Consider the following 16,995-nt stretch of genomic DNA (forward strand, 5'->3'; position numbering starts at 1 on the left):
CCCCCTTGAGATGGGGGAGACTGGGCCCCTAAACTCCAGCCCCTTCTCCTAGGCTCTCCTCCATGCCCTCCGACAGCCAGCAACCAACTCACTAACTTCCAACCCTGCCCCCCAGCCAGGGCAGCATTCCACCTTCCTTTGTTCCTCTCCATGGGGGGTGTCTGGCCACTGGTTTGCATAGTGACTCATCCTGTTTTGCTGGGTCGTGGTACCCACGGCAGCCAGTGGGGGTTCCCCCAGAGCCAGCAGCATAGAAACCAGCCAGGTACCCCCACTACGTCACATCCTCTAAAAGCTTTATTTGTGGGGGAGGGCCTACAGTAGACTGGAGGTGTCTGAGCACTCCATGACATATCCATTTTAATAGCTTGATAATTTATGCCTTTTAAGAGACTGAGGGAAACACAGGTGGATGGGAGAAGAAAGATATTTCCTCATTGCGGGAGCTGAAGCAGAATCCTTTTGAATTCCCCTATTTTAACCCAAAGCATTCAAAGCCTCCTGGATGCAGCAACACACTCTGGCTAACACACTGCATGTGGCTACTAGTGATATGTTGCCGAACATGGTCTTAGAGGGATGGTAAGAAAGTGATGGCAAACCTTACTATGAGACTGGGGCTTAACCTGCAGCTGTTAGCTTAGCTTTGGAACTCTGACAATTTTGCATATCCATATGCAGTGCTGCCACTAGATAGCCAGGTTATCTGAGCTCTTTGTACTTCAAATAATATGTAACAATATAAGTGTGGAATCTTGCCTAATGAAGCAGGGCCATCAGAGCACTAGAATACATCCTGCTCTAAAGATGGAGTTTGCTTTGTGTATGGGCAGATCATATGACCATCATTTCTTGTGACCTCTCCAAACAACTTGAGTTGTCACTAGTTCTGTGAAGCAGATAGCAAAGACCATCACTTTGAGAAGGGTAGGGTTCCATGGTGAGAATAGTTAAGAATGCTACACATCAAAGGATTTCAGCTCATTTAACTATCTGTTGTCAGTTGGACCTCTGTTCACACTGAAAATTACATTAGTAGAGTCAGTTTTATAGTTTGGTTCAGGTGATGCAGCTGATGTAAATGTATTCTGATTCAAAAATAAATCTTAATAAGTTTTTCCAATGGTTAATTATCCTCACTGTTAAAATTTTACATCGTATTTTCAGGTTTCAGAGAGGTAGCCGTGTTCTGTTTCAGCAAAAACAACAAGGAGTCCGGTGGTACTTTAAAGACTAACAAATTTATTGGGGTCTTAGAGCATAAGCTTTCATGAGCTACAACTCACGTCCTCAGATCTTATTTTCAGTTCGTTTTTTTTTTGTCTAGCTTGCTGCTGTTTCAGAGGGAGGGAAAAGAGAAGGTTTAACTGAAACAAAGGTATAGAGAGGATAGGTACTTTATGGCCTTTGTCATTGATACCTGAGAGCCCCACAAACATTGATGAATTCATACCCTCATCATCAGTGAATAAGGTGAGATCTCCATTTGTCAGATGACGGTTTGAGTCAGAGAGAGACTTGCTTGCCAAGATTGTCCGGGAAGTCTGAGGCAAGAATAGGTTTGTACTCCAATCTTTGGAATCAAGTCCAATGCCTTCTCTTTCATTTAGATTCCAAACTGATGGAAACCTTAGAAACACCTACCAGAGAATAGTTTGTAACATTGTATATCTGACTGTTGGAGAGCAGATAATTTTGTTTGGAAGGGTGAGGGAAACAGCATTCAGTTAGGGCAGTTTGCAAGGCAGATCATTTTAAGCTTTTTCATGCTTATCAGTTTGTCTTTTTTCCCCTTTTACTTCTGTCTCCTTTCTCAGGCTTCAATCTTGGACTTGTACTCTGGAGCTCTTTCAGTGGGAAAGCATTTTGTTAATCTGTACAGGTAAAGTGGGACAAAAATGAGTTAATGCCTCTCCTTTAGCCTCCTACAACTTGTGTCTTCTACTGTCTAAAAGTGTGTTATGGATCTATGTGTTAGGGATTTGATAGGCTGCCAGTAGTTTCTTGGACTCAATAAAAGCTTCTGTAGCACCAAATCTGACATTCTTATTGAACTGGGCTCTTAGGAAGCTATTAGTAATTTCTGTTACAGGATTTACCTTTGTAGTATTGGATAACAAATTACTTTTATGCAGTTCTAAGTCCCACAGCTATATCAATAAGAAACAAAGGGGGTGTGCACCAATCTTTTTAAAGGAGGAAATCCACACTCTTATTTTAAGGAATATTTTCTTTGCATAGGATAAATGCTATCAATAGTAATTGAGTTTGGGTCATTTTTTCTTCTAGCAACATCTTAGAAAACACTTTGGAAGCTGTGTATCTCTTTAATCATTGCTTTTAAACAATGGGAAGATTTGTGGGGCTTTTATATCAAGTTTAGTTTATTGGTTATTTGTGGAAAAGTTGAAGCATAGATGCAGGTGTGAAAATGCAAATTGGTAATGTCAAACAATCAGGTTCATAATTTGTCATCTTAGATCATCTCTTGTTTTTCTAGATACTTTGGGAATAAAATTCAAGAAGTCTTTACAGAAGAGGATTTCCAGTTATACCGGTAAAGGCATTAGAGAATGAACTAAAAATACTTCATTTTTTGCTGAGTTACCAGTTTGAAATGCTGTGCTAACAGAATATCCTCCATCCCACAGGATTTCCTACCTCTCCGAGGCCAACACTGTCCCAGATAGGCTTTTCTAGTTGATTTGCTAATGCAGCCAGAAAGGAAGGTTCTCTGCTTGTTTCCAGCCTGTGGATTCACAGCACTAAATCCTGTTGATGGAGATCTGAAGTATTTTAGCTTGTAAAAGTTTCATGCCTCCCCCTATATTTTATTAGCCACCTTGACCGTAATTTTACATTTTTATCAGCTTTTTGGCCCGGTCTGGCTTAATATACCCAAGGAATCCCTCTCCGGGGATTCTGGCAACACAGCCTTCACCTGGCGGTGGGGAGAGGGGGGGTCTGGGCCTGCCCTCACTCACAGACCCCAGCCCAGGGCCCTAAGGACATAGACCTATCCGGGTCTTTTCCTGCTGACGGGGCTTTCCGTCTAAACACGCCAGCCCGCAGGCTCCTTGCCCTGTCCTGGGCTGCTTCCTCTCCCCTGGTGCAGTTTCCTCCCCCCTCGGCCAGCACTTACCCTGGCTGTCTCCCCAGTTCCCCCTGGGGTCGCGTCCTCCTCCCCTCTCCTCTCCCACTATCTTCCTTTAAATCCTGGCGCCCTGGTGTTACGTCACGCCGGGGCGCCCCCTTCGTGAGCGGCTGAGCCGCCCGCTGTTCCTCTGCACCTGCGCCCCGCCTCTTGCTCCCCCAGGAGCCGGCTGCCCCTTTTGCATCTCCCCTCCCCTGCTGGTGCGCAGCTGCTGAGCACGCCGCGAATGCATGCACTTCCCCCCGCCTTCCTCCCTGCTGTGCCGGAGCCCGAGTCTTGGAAGTGCGGGGCTGGGGCGCCCCATCACATAGCCCTAGGTCCTGTGTCATAAGTATTTTAGGATAGATATTGTAATAAACATTGAAGGGAGCCCTGTTGTCTTGTGGTGTTTGGCTGAGCTTCAAACAAAGGTGATGAGAGGATAGGTTGAGACATTCAGATACAGGTTGTACCTCCTTTAACTGGGACTCCCTGGTACAGCATGGACCACAGATGTTCCTGGACTACAGAGCCCAGGAAGAGAGAGGTCTGGCGGCAGGATAGGAGCACCGTAGGGGGCATTGGCAACTCAGCCAGGAGCCCTGTATGTGTGTGTGGGAGAAGGGGAGGATGGGTGGCATGGCGAGGAGTTCTGGCCCTAGCAGAGCTCCTTGGCCCAGCAACTGAGGAGCTCTAGCCTGGGAGCTCCTGCCCTGTTCTGGTTCCAGTGGCTGGGGAGCTCCAGCCTCAGCAGCAGCCAGGAAGCACTGGCCCTGGCTATGGAGCCAGGTGGCTGTGGTAGTCTGCCCCGGTTGCACGGCTCTGGCTGTGGCACTTTGGCCTTGGCAGTAGCAGGGCCAGTGTCATCTAGAGAACCTTGGGAGCCTGGGGCAGGCTGGCTCCCTGACCCAATGGCAGCACAGGCTATGAGGGGAGGGACCTTCCCTGGTTTAACAAATCCCCTTGTTCAGGACCAGTCAGGTCCTGAGGGGGCCGGAGCAGCGAGATTCAACCTGTAATTAAAGGGGAAAAGGCTTTGGAGTGTTGTAGCCAAACAACCAGAAGAGCAGTACTCTTTTTTTTTTTTTTTTTTTTTTTACAGGGACAGAATATGAAAGACTGCTGTAATGCTATATCTTGTAGTGGTGGTATTTAGTCTTTTATACAGATTAATGCACTGACATGACATGCACAACATGTTTTAATAAATGCCCTGTCTGCAGACATTTGTAGCCAGCATTTAGGAACAAGCCTTATTACTACAGTGTTAACATAGTAATTAATTCTGATTTTCATGGAATTTTGTGTAGATGGAGATCTTGACATGAATTGCAGAGAAGACTTTGTTTGAAATTTTTGAATTCCAAATTAATTTAACTTTGTCTTGTGATTCTTGGTAGATTTCTCTTGCCATTATGGAAGAATCTGAGCTCCTTCAAATGGCTAAAATAGAGCTGAATGCTTTTTTTTATTTTTAGGTGCAACTTTTTTGCTGAAAAGTGTAGATTTGGGTTGACCATACTTTGTGAATTTGTAGTGGGTTCATCAAATTCTTATATCAAATAAAAAAAAACATAAAAAATTGAACATCCAAGTTTTTTGACACTTTTTAAACTAAATACTTTCAATATTTGAATTTGATTTGTTTAAAAATGTCATTGTTTTGTTTTTTTAGAAGTATTAACCTAAACATATTTGAAATGGAAACAATGTTTTATTTTGGATAGAATAAAACATTGTATTTTATCCAAGACAAACGTTTATACATGTTTTTCATACAATTATAGAATTGGAAGGGACCTTAAGAAGCCATCAAATCCAGGCCCCTGCCCTCATGACAAGACTAAGCACTAGTGTGACCATATTTCTCTATGCTGAATATAGGACACCTGGTAAAATTGCCATTGAACTCATTAGAATACAAGTAATCAGAACTGTGCAGTTCAAATTCACATCATTGACTGAGCACCTGTTAAAAAGAAATACTAAATAGTTGGATTCTTTATATTTACCTTCTTATTTTTAAGGCTGTAGGGTTCACCCAGGGAGGGGGTGAAACATACACTCCTATACCCCACCCCTTCAGGGAGAAGTGACACACACACACACACACACACACACACACACACACACACACACACACACACACACACACACACACACACACATGCACTCACTCTCATACACTTCTCTCAAGGGGGGGGTAAAATTGACTGACCGACCAACCAGACCCTTCCTCAGTGCTCTCCAGGCGTGGCTCACTCTCCTGGTACCTAGAGCCACAATTTCTTGAGGCAACACTTTAGGGAGGGCGTGCAGGGTCACAACATAACCCCCTCCCCTAATTTCTGCCATAAATCATACCAGAATGTGGCCAGTAGCAGCCTTCACCACTGTGTTAGAGGGAAGGGCTGGGAACTGCTTTCAGCTGTAAGGGGGGAGGAGGTGGAAGGAAAGTAATGGCTTGGCCCTCTTTTGCAAAAGAGGGCCAGGCCATTACTTTCCTCTCCCTTCCCCTCTCTCCCCGCTGTGGCTGGAAGCAGTTTGTATGCACCATGTCAGAAGGCAGGCTGCTGCTGGCCACTGACATAACCAGGCCACTGCAGGCAGGAGGGGATTAAGCCCTCAGGATGCATCATGCACCAGGGCACAGAGGCTTCAGTGAACTTGGTCAGAGAAGTGGCTCAGCAGAGGAGGGTGCCTAAAGGACAAGGCAGCTCCATGCTCCCTGGGGAAGGGTGTTGTTGGAGCTTGCAAGTTTGGGTTGTGTATAGGCTGGAAATAACTTTTAAGCTGGCTCCCTCCAAGCACTGCCTCCTGCCTGCCTCTCCCTCCCGTCCCCATCTGCCTCTCTAGGAGCCGGCACACATGTGCATATCGGCTCCCATCTGCCCCCCCCCCCCCTGTGCTGTTGCCTATCAGAGGCACCCAGACTTAGAATCATAGAATAATAGGACTGGAAGGGACAATTGGTTAATTGTCTAGTCCCGTGGTTCCCAACCGTTGGGCTGTGGACATCTAGCAGCCAGGCCACGGCAGCTCTCGGGGCTGCGGTTGGGGTACACCAACCAGTGCCGCCTCCTCCTGCCACAACTGTTGGGAGAGGCATGTCCTGCTCCGCCTCTCAGCCAATCAGTGCTGGGCAGGGGCAGGGTCTCCTCCAAGCTGCAGAAGAGCGCTTCCCTGTGTGATGGGAGGGCTGTGTGGAGCCGTTCTGCTCAGCCCTCCCACCACTCAGTGAAGTGCTCTTCCATGGGTGGGAGGAGACCCTGCGCAGCAAACCACTCTTTTGCAGCTGGGAGGGGACCCCGCCCCTGCCCACCATTGATTGGTTGAGAGGCAGGGCAGGACACGCCTCTCTCAACACTGTGGTGGGAGGGGAGGTGCTGGGCGGTGTACCCCAGCCTCAGCCCTTAGTCGCCACCACATGGGCAGCAGCGCAGGGCAAGGTGAGGAGGGCAGGGCAGGCATGGGGGGGGGCTAGTGGCTGGGGTCCCTGGAGGCTAAGTTAGTAGTGGGGAAGAAATGGGGGCAGGGCTGGCACTGGGAGGCTCTGGGAATGGGGCTGATATTGGGGGCTGGCACTGGGGGAACTTCTATCAGGATTGGTTACAGTGGGACTCTGGGAACAGGAGGCTGGTGCTGGGGGGCTCTAAAGGGCATGAGGGTTGGCACTGAGGCATTTGGGATGGGGGCTGGCACTGTGGGGATTGGGTGCAGGGGACTCGGGTCAGTGGCTGGTGGTGGGTGATAGTGGGGAAGTGGGGGGCTCTAGGGGTTAGGGCTGGCACTCGGGGCTCTGGGGGCTGGGCTTTTGGTGGACTAGTAACATTTTATTTGCATATTCATGATTTGCATAATAAACATGCAAATATGCAAATAAAATGTTACCGTTTTGCCAAAAGTTTGTGACTGGGTTTGTCAGTCTGCGGAGAAAAAAGGTTGGGAACCACTGGTCTAATCATCTACTCATTGACATCCCTATTAAATGTTTTTGTTCCTTTTTAACCGTGACTTTAGCGGCTTATGTCTTTAATGGATTGTTGTATGCTGAGGAGCATTTATCTTTATTACTTTCACTTACCTATACAGGCCTGTTTAAAATATACTCTGGAGAGCACTAACTGAATGCCCGTCTGAGTATTACTGATTACAGCAATAAAACAAGAACAGGCATCTGAGCCAGAAGGTTGGTTTCCAGTCTGGCTGTGTCAAAACACCAGCTGCTTCCGAATGAATTATAATTTTTGTGCCCTCATGCTTACGTGGACCATACGTCCTGGATTTTCTGGGACAGTTCCGCTTTTAAATCTCCTGTCCCGCTGTCCCCATAAAACACTGAAATGTCCCAAAACGGTGAAGTGAAGCTAGAAGCAGCTGCACGCTGCTGTTCCCCCTTCCCCTTTCTCTGCCCCGCTGCGCCTCTGTGAGGAGGCTCTTACTACATTTAAAAAGCAGAGCTGCAGCGGCTCTTACTATATTTAAAGGCAGAGCCACAGTGTTCCAGATTTAAAAGTCCTGTTTAAAATTTCAGCAGAGTTAACCAAAGTATCATCCATTTGCTGCTCAATGGGGAAAATACTGGCTTATGTCCCGATGCATGAGAGTTTATAGTTGTTCAAACGTCTTATTTATGTTTAAATAGTTAGTAGCATAATGCTAAATATGCTTGTGATGTATACACACATCAATCCTTCTTTGAATCCTTTCACTCAGACTGGTAGCATTTTACACCATTTTGCGCCGGTGGGAAGACTAGCCAGCATGCAGAGAAAAGGTGAATTGGGTACGCTGTGTAGAAGAGAAAAGGGCTGAAACTGAATATGAGCCAGCAGGTCTGGATAAAATGAAAAATTCCCTTTCTCCCTTGAAATTCTCTCCCAAACTGAAACCAAACCAGCAGTTTAAAACAGTTTGACTGCCTATTGTTTTTCTAGTGTTTCCATTATTTTTTGAAGGCTCTACCTTGTGAGTTCTAAGGCCAGGTCTGTGTTACTGGGGAAAGGTGACCTAAGATATGCAACCTCAGCTACGAGAATAGCGTAACTGGAGTCGACATACCACAGAAATTTGGGTTAAGGTATCCTCACTGTGGGAAGCTGACGGAAGAAACTCACCCGTTGACTCCCTTTACTCTTTGTGACCTGGTGGAGTACTGGGGTCGATGGGAGCACCATCAACAGTTGATTTAGCTGGTCCTTACAAGACACACTAAATCGAACTCCAGGAGATCAATCTCCAGAGCATCTATCTCAGGGTAACTGAAGACAAGCCCTTAGTGAGGTTTTACATGTGCTGAGGGCTGGATTCTCCATTGCCCTCTTTCTGTCTTCTGTACTCTTACAGCTCTGACAAGTGGGTATCAGATGCTCAGGTTCACATGATTACCCCAAATGCAAGATGTCAGAGGACAAGAAACACTGATTATCTTAGAATCATAGAATCATAGTATTGGAAGAGACCTCAGAAGGTCATCAAGTCCAGCCCCCTGCTCTAGGCAGGACCAAGTCCAACTTACCAAAAAATCTGTTCTCACAAGTACTCCTCTGCCCATGGTGGTAGATCTAAGTATTTTAGGTACATCAGATAAGCATCTAAAGTATTGGTCATTTGTTCAAACTGAATCCAAGCCCTGAACTCTTTAAACACATAGCTTACAGAATACATAGCAAGATATTAAAATCCTCAGGCTGCTATGGAGGTGCTAAAATTAGTAGCTTCCAGGGTGTATTTCTAGTGAGTTCTCAGCCTCCTCTATTATGGCCTTTGTGCCACTCAGATTAAGCATGTCAGGTATGCAGGGCAAACAGAGCCACCAAGCCCTGCCTCCTCCTGACTGTGTCTCTCCCCTTTTTGCAGTGGGTATTGTACAGTTTCAGGATAAAAGTATCACACAAGTTTTTAATCCAGAGGTAGCACTAGATGCCAAAGAAAGGTCTGAGGCAATTGAAGCAAGTGAAATTCATTTCACTTCCTTTCAGCTTCATTTGAATTGCTCCTGCATAATCTCCTCTCAGGGATGGTACTCAAGATCCCTCAGCTTCTCTGTGTTTCTGAATCTCTACTTTCATGCTGCTACTTCCCTTCCTAAAGCTGCCAGTCTCCTCTTTATACACAGCTGCTATCCCATATGATCACCCTGGCCCAGAACACTCCCTGATTGGTCAAATCTGCTTTTGGGGCAGTCCTCTGGGACCCAAACCCATCCCTTTTGGTAGAGGATGATGGGAGGAGTTCTTGGCAGATCTGAACCGGTTACTTTTCCTTATCATTTTTGTTCATGAGGAAGATCTGAGTGGGGTTGCCAGGTGTCCAGTATTGAAGCTTTTTGTCCAGGAAACAAATTGAGAAAATACCAAACATATAAATGTTTTTCTAATTACGTTTTTATTATTATCATGAGTATCAGTACATAGTTGTGTACTGCCTGGCTGGTAGACGCGCTCACTCTGCGTGAACGTGTCTCAGTCTGGCAGTACACAACTATGCAGTAGAGAGGAGGGGGAGGGGGAGGGGGCGGGGCCGGGGCCGGATGGAATCCCCGGGGCCAGACTCGCCCATGCGCTCCGCTGGGACCGTGCACGGGACGGGCAGCACCCTGGGATCTGCGTGTGCCTGGGCCAGCCCCACTTCCCACCAGCCGTTTCCCCTCCCTTCCGCTCCCCCCCGGCCAGCCTTGCTTCCCGCCAGCCAGTTCTCTTCCTCTCCCCCTCCCCCCGATTTCCCCTGGCGAGCCCTGCTCTCCCTGACCTGCTCCCGACTAGCTCTGCTCCCCTCCTGGCTGGTCTCCCCTCCCCCCACATCTGAGATCAAGTGTGTCCGGTATTTTTTTAAACCATCTGGTAACACTAGATCTGAGAAGAACTTCATTTCTCCCTTCCCATTTTACAAATCATGCATTTGGGAGTGAAGCTTTAAGACCGCTTATAAGGACTACAGAATGCACTTTTAAGGAAAAGGCATCAGAATAAGAGGGAAATCAGTGTTGCTTTTAAGGTTCTCTGAGAGCATAAATGTTATGTCTTAAAAAATTGGACATTTCAAAGAAGATGCTCGGGGGCATTATGAGATGAAGGGTGGTTAGGGCACTGGCCAAGGATGTAGGAGATGTGGATTCGACCCCCTGTTCTGCCATGGACTGTGTGATCTTGGACAAGTCTCCCTGTGTCTCAGTTGCCTGTCTTTACAGTAATGGTAAAGGACAATAATGCTTCCTTGACTCTCAGGACAGTTGTGAGGATAAATACCTTAAACTGTAAAAGTCTTTGAAATCTACAGATGAAATGTGATCTCTGTGAAATGGGCGTTATTATTAATCATTCTGATGATAAATATGATTTAAACCAGTGTAAAGAAGGACAAAAGCAAACTAAAGCGATGAGGTACTTCAGTATAGCTATATTGTAGCTGTCAGCTGGGTCAGGCCCACCTGCACCAGCATGAAACCCCAGGGATAGATTGTTTTTTCTTTTCATTCCTTAGTGTTATCCCTGTTGTTGTGAATCATTCTAATGATGAATTCTATGAAGCAATGAGCACCCTCAATCCTAGAGTTAGAGGCGACCACAGGAGGTCGAGTCCAGCTTCCTGCTAAAAGCTGGATGAATCCCAACTAAATCATCCTAGCCAGAGCTTTGTCAAGCTGGGACTTAAAAACCTCTAGGAATGGGGATTTCAGCACTTCCCTAGGTAACCCATTCCAGTGCTTCACTGCCCTCCCAGTGAAATAGTATTTTCTAAAATCCAACCTGGACCTCCCCCACTGCAACTTGAGCCCATTGCTTCTCATTCTGCCATCTGCTGCTACTGAGAACAGCCTCTCTCCGTCCTCTTTGGAAACCCCCTTCAGGAAGTTGAAGGCTGCTCTCAAATCCCCCCTCACTCTTCGCTTCTGCAGACTAAATAAGCCCAAATCCCTCTCCCTCCCTTTGTAAGTCATGTGCTCCAGCCTCCTAATCATTTTTATTGCCCTCTGCTAGCGACTCTCCAATGCATCCACATCCTTTTTGTAAGGGAGGACCCAAAATTGGACACAGGACCTCACCAGTGCTGAATAAAGGTGAATAATCAGTTCCCTAGATCTTTGGCAATGTTCCTCATAATGCACCTTAATATGTCATTAGCTTTCTTGTCTACAAGGGCACACTGTTGACTCAAATCCAGTTTCTCATTCTCTGTAATCCCCAGGTCATTTTCTACAGAACTTCTGCTTAGCCAGTCAGTCTCCAGTTTATAGCAGTGCTTGCCATTCTTCAATCCCACATACATGACACTGTACTTGTCCTTGTTGAACCTCATAAGATTTCTTTTGGCCCAGTCTTCCAATTTATCTAGGTCATTTGGACACTATCCCTACCCTCCAACATATCTACCTCTCCCCTTTCAATGTGCTTTTTTTAGACTCTGCACTTGTAAATCAGGAAGAAAGAGAATAATCAGTTTGTTAAAACTGAAAGAAAACAAAATAATATTGAGATTAAACTTTTTTCCCATCTGAATAATTAGTTCCTTTGTTATGACTGCCTCAGAAATGTGTCTGTCGAGGTACAGATTTTTGAAGATATGGATTTCTTACTGGGTTGGTTGCTACAAATTAAAGGGATATCTGTCAAATATTTTGTTTTAATTTTGTATTATGTATTAAACCTATAAGTGTACACAATATTTTGCAAAATGATTGGGACCATAGATCTTGCCTCAAGAAAATTAAAGTCTAGGGCCTTGTTTCTGTCTTTCTCTTGCAACTTGATTAACTTTTTGGTTTTATTGGGTTGGCTTGGGAGCATGGCTCATTGGCAGAGAGACTATAGAAAGAAAATGAGTTGGGAGAAGGGCTATGAGAAGGAAAGAGCAGTCACATGGTATAACTAGCTTAATTTTTTATGCCCTCTGAGAAGCCTGTTAATAAAATGCCAGACTTTCTATATAGAAAAAAATAAAAATTATTGCTCTCTAGCTTCTGAGAATAAAACAAAAAGAAAGCTGGAGATAGTGAGTCTTATAACGTTGATCCAGTTTTGTTAAGACAAAGGGGAGAAAAAAATACAAGCCTGAAGAAATTTAGGCTGGGAAAAGCAATGACAATGGACAATCAATAAACTATATGAGCAGATCGTGAAAGAAGCAGCAGAACAGTAATGTGGTTTAAACTGGACCTGTGCTGTACCCTGTTCTAAGGTGCTGTGTCATGTTCTTTTTTGCAGTGATGTAAGGCAGAGAATTCAGCAAACAATATCCCAGGCATTTGGTATTAGCTCTTCTTCCATGTATCTGACCAAGCCAACCTTCTTCTCAAGAATAAACAGCACAGAGGCCAAGACAACGCATGATGAGTACTGGCACCCACACATTGACAAGGTAAAATAGTGGTAGAAATGTAGCCATGTTAGTCTGGTGTAGCTGAAACAAAATACAGGACTATGTAGCACTGTAAAGACTAACAAGATGGTTTATTAGGTGATGAGCTTTCGTAGGCCAGACCCACTTCCTCAGATCAAATAGTGAAAGAAAATTGTCACAACCATATATACCAAAGGAGACCATTAAAAAAAAATGAACACATATGAAAAGGACATGTACATCATTTGTCCTTTTCATATGTGTTCATTTTTTTAAATTGTATCCTTTGGTATATATGATTGTGACAATTTTCTTCCACTATTTGATCTGAGGAAGTGGGTCTGGCCCACGAAAGCTCATCACCTAATAAACCATCTTGTTAGTCTTTAAAGTGCTACATAGTCCTGTATTGACAAGGTAAGTTATAGGTTCAGAGAGGCAGAATGTGTTTCCTTTTGGGATTAAATCCCTTTGAAGATTGAGTACCCATGCGTTCCAATGATTGCAGTTGGGAGATGTTTGTAAGTTGGTGATATGAAACTTGTTTCATTGAAAGGAATGTGAATGAAGGATATGCCCCCTTGTTTTTGTCATGCTGGGAGCATAGGACAGGATCGCTCTTTTTTTCAAAAAGTAGTTTTCCTTTAAAATCTTAGGTATTTCTGCTGGCATTTTTCAACTGTGAGAAACTATGTAAATATCAAGACCTTAGTGAAAGGAGGAACACCTATTCTGTGTGTGTGTGTGTGTGTGTGTGTAGGGCTGTAAAATCTTATTTAGTTAACCATTTAAATGTTAAGTTTAACCAGTTAATTGATTAAACGAGGGTGGGCGGGGTCTGCTCCAGTCTGGCTGCTTCCAGCCAGCTCCCAGCCCACATGGACTTGGAGCTGGTAGCCCTGTGCGGGGGCTCAGCAGGGTACAGGTTCCCAGGTACAGGTTCACCGTTACCTGTACCTGGGTGATGCTTACCAGGTAATTGGGTACCCGTTAACATCCCTAGTGTTTTTTAATTAACTTAAACAAAATACAATATTATGTTTCAAAAATACTGCATGGAACCTTTGTTCTTCCAGTCTTACAGATCAAACATTTTGGTGTCTAGATGTAAAACATGACGTAACTCTTAATTGTGGTACATACTTAATAGTATCTACCAGTGATGTTCCTATATGCCAATCTTGTACCTATAAATGTTAAGAAGTTTCAGGGGGTAGCCGAGTCAGTCTGTACAGGATAAACTTAAAACAACAAATAGTCTGGTAGCACTTTAAAGACTAACAAAGCATGTAGGTGGTATCACGAGCTTTCGTGGGCACACTCCACTTCTTCAGATGACGAGAGTGTTGGATGTTCAGGACATCCGACTTTTTGGTCCTGGACATCCAACACTCTCGTCATCTGGAGAAGTGGACTGTGCCCATGAAAGCTCATGACACTATCCACATGTTTAGTAGTCTTTAAAGTGCTACCAGACTATTTTTTTTTAAGTTTATCCTGTAAATGTTAGTTTATATTCAGGATACTCTTTGTGTTGGGACACTTCACACATCCTTAGTTACGGGTAATCTCATTCTGTGTAATACATCTGTTGAAGTTAATATCCTTTGTGTTGGCTAAATATGCTGAATAGCCTCCAGTTGCACTAGTACATGGCTGTGTGTATTTTATTTTTTCATCTTTTTTGGCGAATTATAACTTTGTGGTAATGAATAAATACATTCTGTAATGTACAATGTTGGTCAGCCCTAAAGCTTTGTAAGTACAAAAGTATATCTGTATAAATACATATGCTACTCCTGCCTCCCTTATTATCTCTGACTTCGTTGTTTATTACTTACGCAATAACAGAAGACAATCATAGTGATGTAGTAGAATGTTTAGAAAAAAGTGTAACATGAATTTGTTTTCCTTGTGGTCTGGCATGTTGCCTGCAGTGGGTTCAGCTAGAAAGCTCTAAGCCAGAATGACAAACTTTTGTGTGTCCTCTCTTCCAAGTGGGCTGCCAGCAGTACAGATGCATTCAAATCTAGGACATGCTTTTACAGTATTCAGAATGCCATGGAAGGTGTACCATGCTGATTTTGTACATTCTGGTAATGTTTGGTGTGCTGTATGTTCTTTGAGCAAAGTGCAGTCAGGCATTCCAGTGACTAAGCAGTCATATTGAATGCATTTCTGGTTTGCACAATATAAAAAAGAAAAATGTTAGTTATATTCTGCAGATGGCTGCTCATATCTAAAATATTCAGTAACACTTGTAAATGTTAAAAAAAGCAAAAACATTTCTTGTCCTGCTCATCACTGAGATCTAAAAGGTTTTTAAATCATGGGTGGACTTTGACAGTTGCTTTAATAGCTGGAGCAAGAACTTAAGAATGGCCAGACCAAAGGAGACTATCTAGCCCAGTATCCTGTCTTCCAACAGTGACCAATGCTAGTTGCCCCCAGAAAGAATGATCAGTACAAGTAATCATTAAGCAATCCCATCCCCGTCACCAATTCCAGCTTCTGATAAATAGAGGCTAGGGACACCATCCTGGCTAATAGCCAGTGATGGACCTCTCCTCCATGAATGTATCTAGTTCTTTTTTGATCCCTGTTAAAGTCCTTGCCTTCACAACATTTCCTAGCAAGGAGTTCCACAGGTTGACTGTGCTTTGTGTGAAGATTAATCACTCTGCCATCTCCCAGGTAGTCTAATTACAGTCTCATAGAGGTCATGCACAGAAACTGGTAAAGAAAAAAACTTATTTGAGACAAAAACAACGTTATTTGGAAGGTATGAGAGAAGCAGAGAGATGGTTTCATCTATCCACTGTCATATTGGGCTTTCCAGGAGAGTGTTGAGTGGCAAACAGAATTCTTTCTGCTTCTGGAATCCACAAAGCTCCAAATAAGAGTTTTGATGCAAACAATCTTTTCCGTGTCAGTCTGCGTACTTGTGTTATGCCTGGGATATGTTTCATAATGGTAAACACTTGAGCCATTTGGGAACCTGAACCAGAATTTTCAACTACATTTTTAAGCCCTGGATTGACAGAGGCCTTGCTGGGATGATGTAGTTGGGATTGGTCTTGCTTTTAGCAGGGTGTGGTGGAGTGACTACTCCACACTGGCCGGGAAGGGATTAAAGCAGGCAGGAGGGAGCCTGCACAGAGCCCTGGCCAGTCAGGTAGAGGCTTTTAAAGAGCCAATCAGTGTGTGGCTTGTTCAGGCAGCCCCGCAGAGAGTGAGGAGTTAGGCCCTGACCAGGGAAGGTGCTGGACCTGGTTCCCAGAGAAGCACCTTCAGGAGAACAGTGTTGGACAGGCTCAGGGTTGCGGGCTAGAAAGGGAGGCTCCATCTTGATACCTGCCAGGAGGTTGCAAAGGGTCACTGGGGACAAGGCTGTCACCAGAGGGTCCCGGAGTCGGGACCCAAAGTAGTGAGTGGGCTTGGGTCCCCCCGCCCTCTTGTACCACACCTTGCCACTGAGGCGTGGCTGATATAGACGGTGGCTTCCTGCTGGGACGGAGGGGCTAAACTTGGAGACCCCAGTTGGCCACAGTGGCACTAAAGACACAGGACTGGGGACAAGAGACCACTGGAGTGGGCACTGCCAGAGTACAGTGTTCTGAAGAGGATGCCATGGTCCAGGAGTGACACGGGTCTGGAACACAAGCGTGGACTGCAGACAGGTAAGACACTGCCAGAAGGGGACACCCTGGTGAGAGAGAACTAATTCACCAGAGCTACCAGCCGGAGTTGCCACAGCAGATGAGTCCCGCCCCCGATACAGGAATTGGACTCTTAATATGTCTTCCAACCCTCTGAGTCTATGATTTGTATTTCTGAAAACTTTTCATTCTGAATCTGCATGACAAGTCAGATATGCAACATGTTCTCTGGAATGGACGTTTTCAAAATAATCTGTTTCAGAAGAATTAAAAGGAGAACTAAAAACCTAAACATTTTTTGAAAATTTCTGGTCCAGCCTCCCCAACTAAGTGTCAGCCTGCCAAGTAAGCTTGGGGAGTCCCAGTTCTGGCAGAGCTCGCTAGATGAGCTGCTGGGGGCACTGGAGTCCGGAGACTGCTGACACTCTGGGAGCTCTGGAAATTGGGCAGCCTGGACAGTCTAGTTTGACAGGAAACCAGGTGTGGTTGGTCAGCTGGCCTGTGGTCTCTCTTGAAAGTTTAATGGAATCAGCACATTCCTGTGGAACATTTCATTTGTAAGAAAGTAGCATTTTCCTGATGGAAAACTCTTTTCTGAGTAACTCAGCAAGCTCTACTAGTCACTGTTTCAGGCCCTAGGATAGAAAATGATTTTGGCACCCTCCCAGGCAGAGTGGCTGAGCAAAAGCCCCTCTTTGTCCTCAGCTGTTGATTTGACATCCTGAGAAGTTGGCTTGAAGGCCAGCCCTGGCTTCAAAGGTGTGATGAGCCAATCAGTTTCTTAAAACACATGCCAACAGGTATGGATAATTGAAATATTTAGGCATCAATGATGTGAAAGGTTTGCTTTATTGCATGTTCTGT

The 16,995-nt window shown here is 45.0% G+C and overlaps 1 protein-coding gene across 5 annotated transcripts in view; it reads left to right on the forward strand.

Moving 5' to 3' along the window:
- Positions 1 to 16,995, forward strand: part of OGFOD3 (2-oxoglutarate and iron dependent oxygenase domain containing 3) — a 78,483-nt gene that overhangs the window by 27,885 nt on the left and 33,603 nt on the right. For 3 of the 5 annotated variants that reach the window (XM_006132382.4, XM_075903543.1, XM_075903545.1), the window contains exons 5-7: positions 1,818 to 1,882; positions 2,501 to 2,557; positions 12,337 to 12,490. In XM_006132382.4, coding sequence (XP_006132444.2) covers positions 1,818 to 1,882; positions 2,501 to 2,557; positions 12,337 to 12,490 — 276 coding nt within the window. The remainder of the gene's footprint in view (positions 1 to 1,817; positions 1,883 to 2,500; positions 2,558 to 12,336; positions 12,491 to 16,995) is intronic. The other 2 variants (XM_075903544.1, XM_075903546.1) reach the window with 2 other exon arrangements.

The sequence above is a fragment of the Pelodiscus sinensis genome, chromosome 20, assembly GCF_049634645.1.
Source record: "Pelodiscus sinensis isolate JC-2024 chromosome 20, ASM4963464v1, whole genome shotgun sequence".
Taxonomy (NCBI): Eukaryota; Metazoa; Chordata; order Testudines; family Trionychidae; genus Pelodiscus; species Pelodiscus sinensis.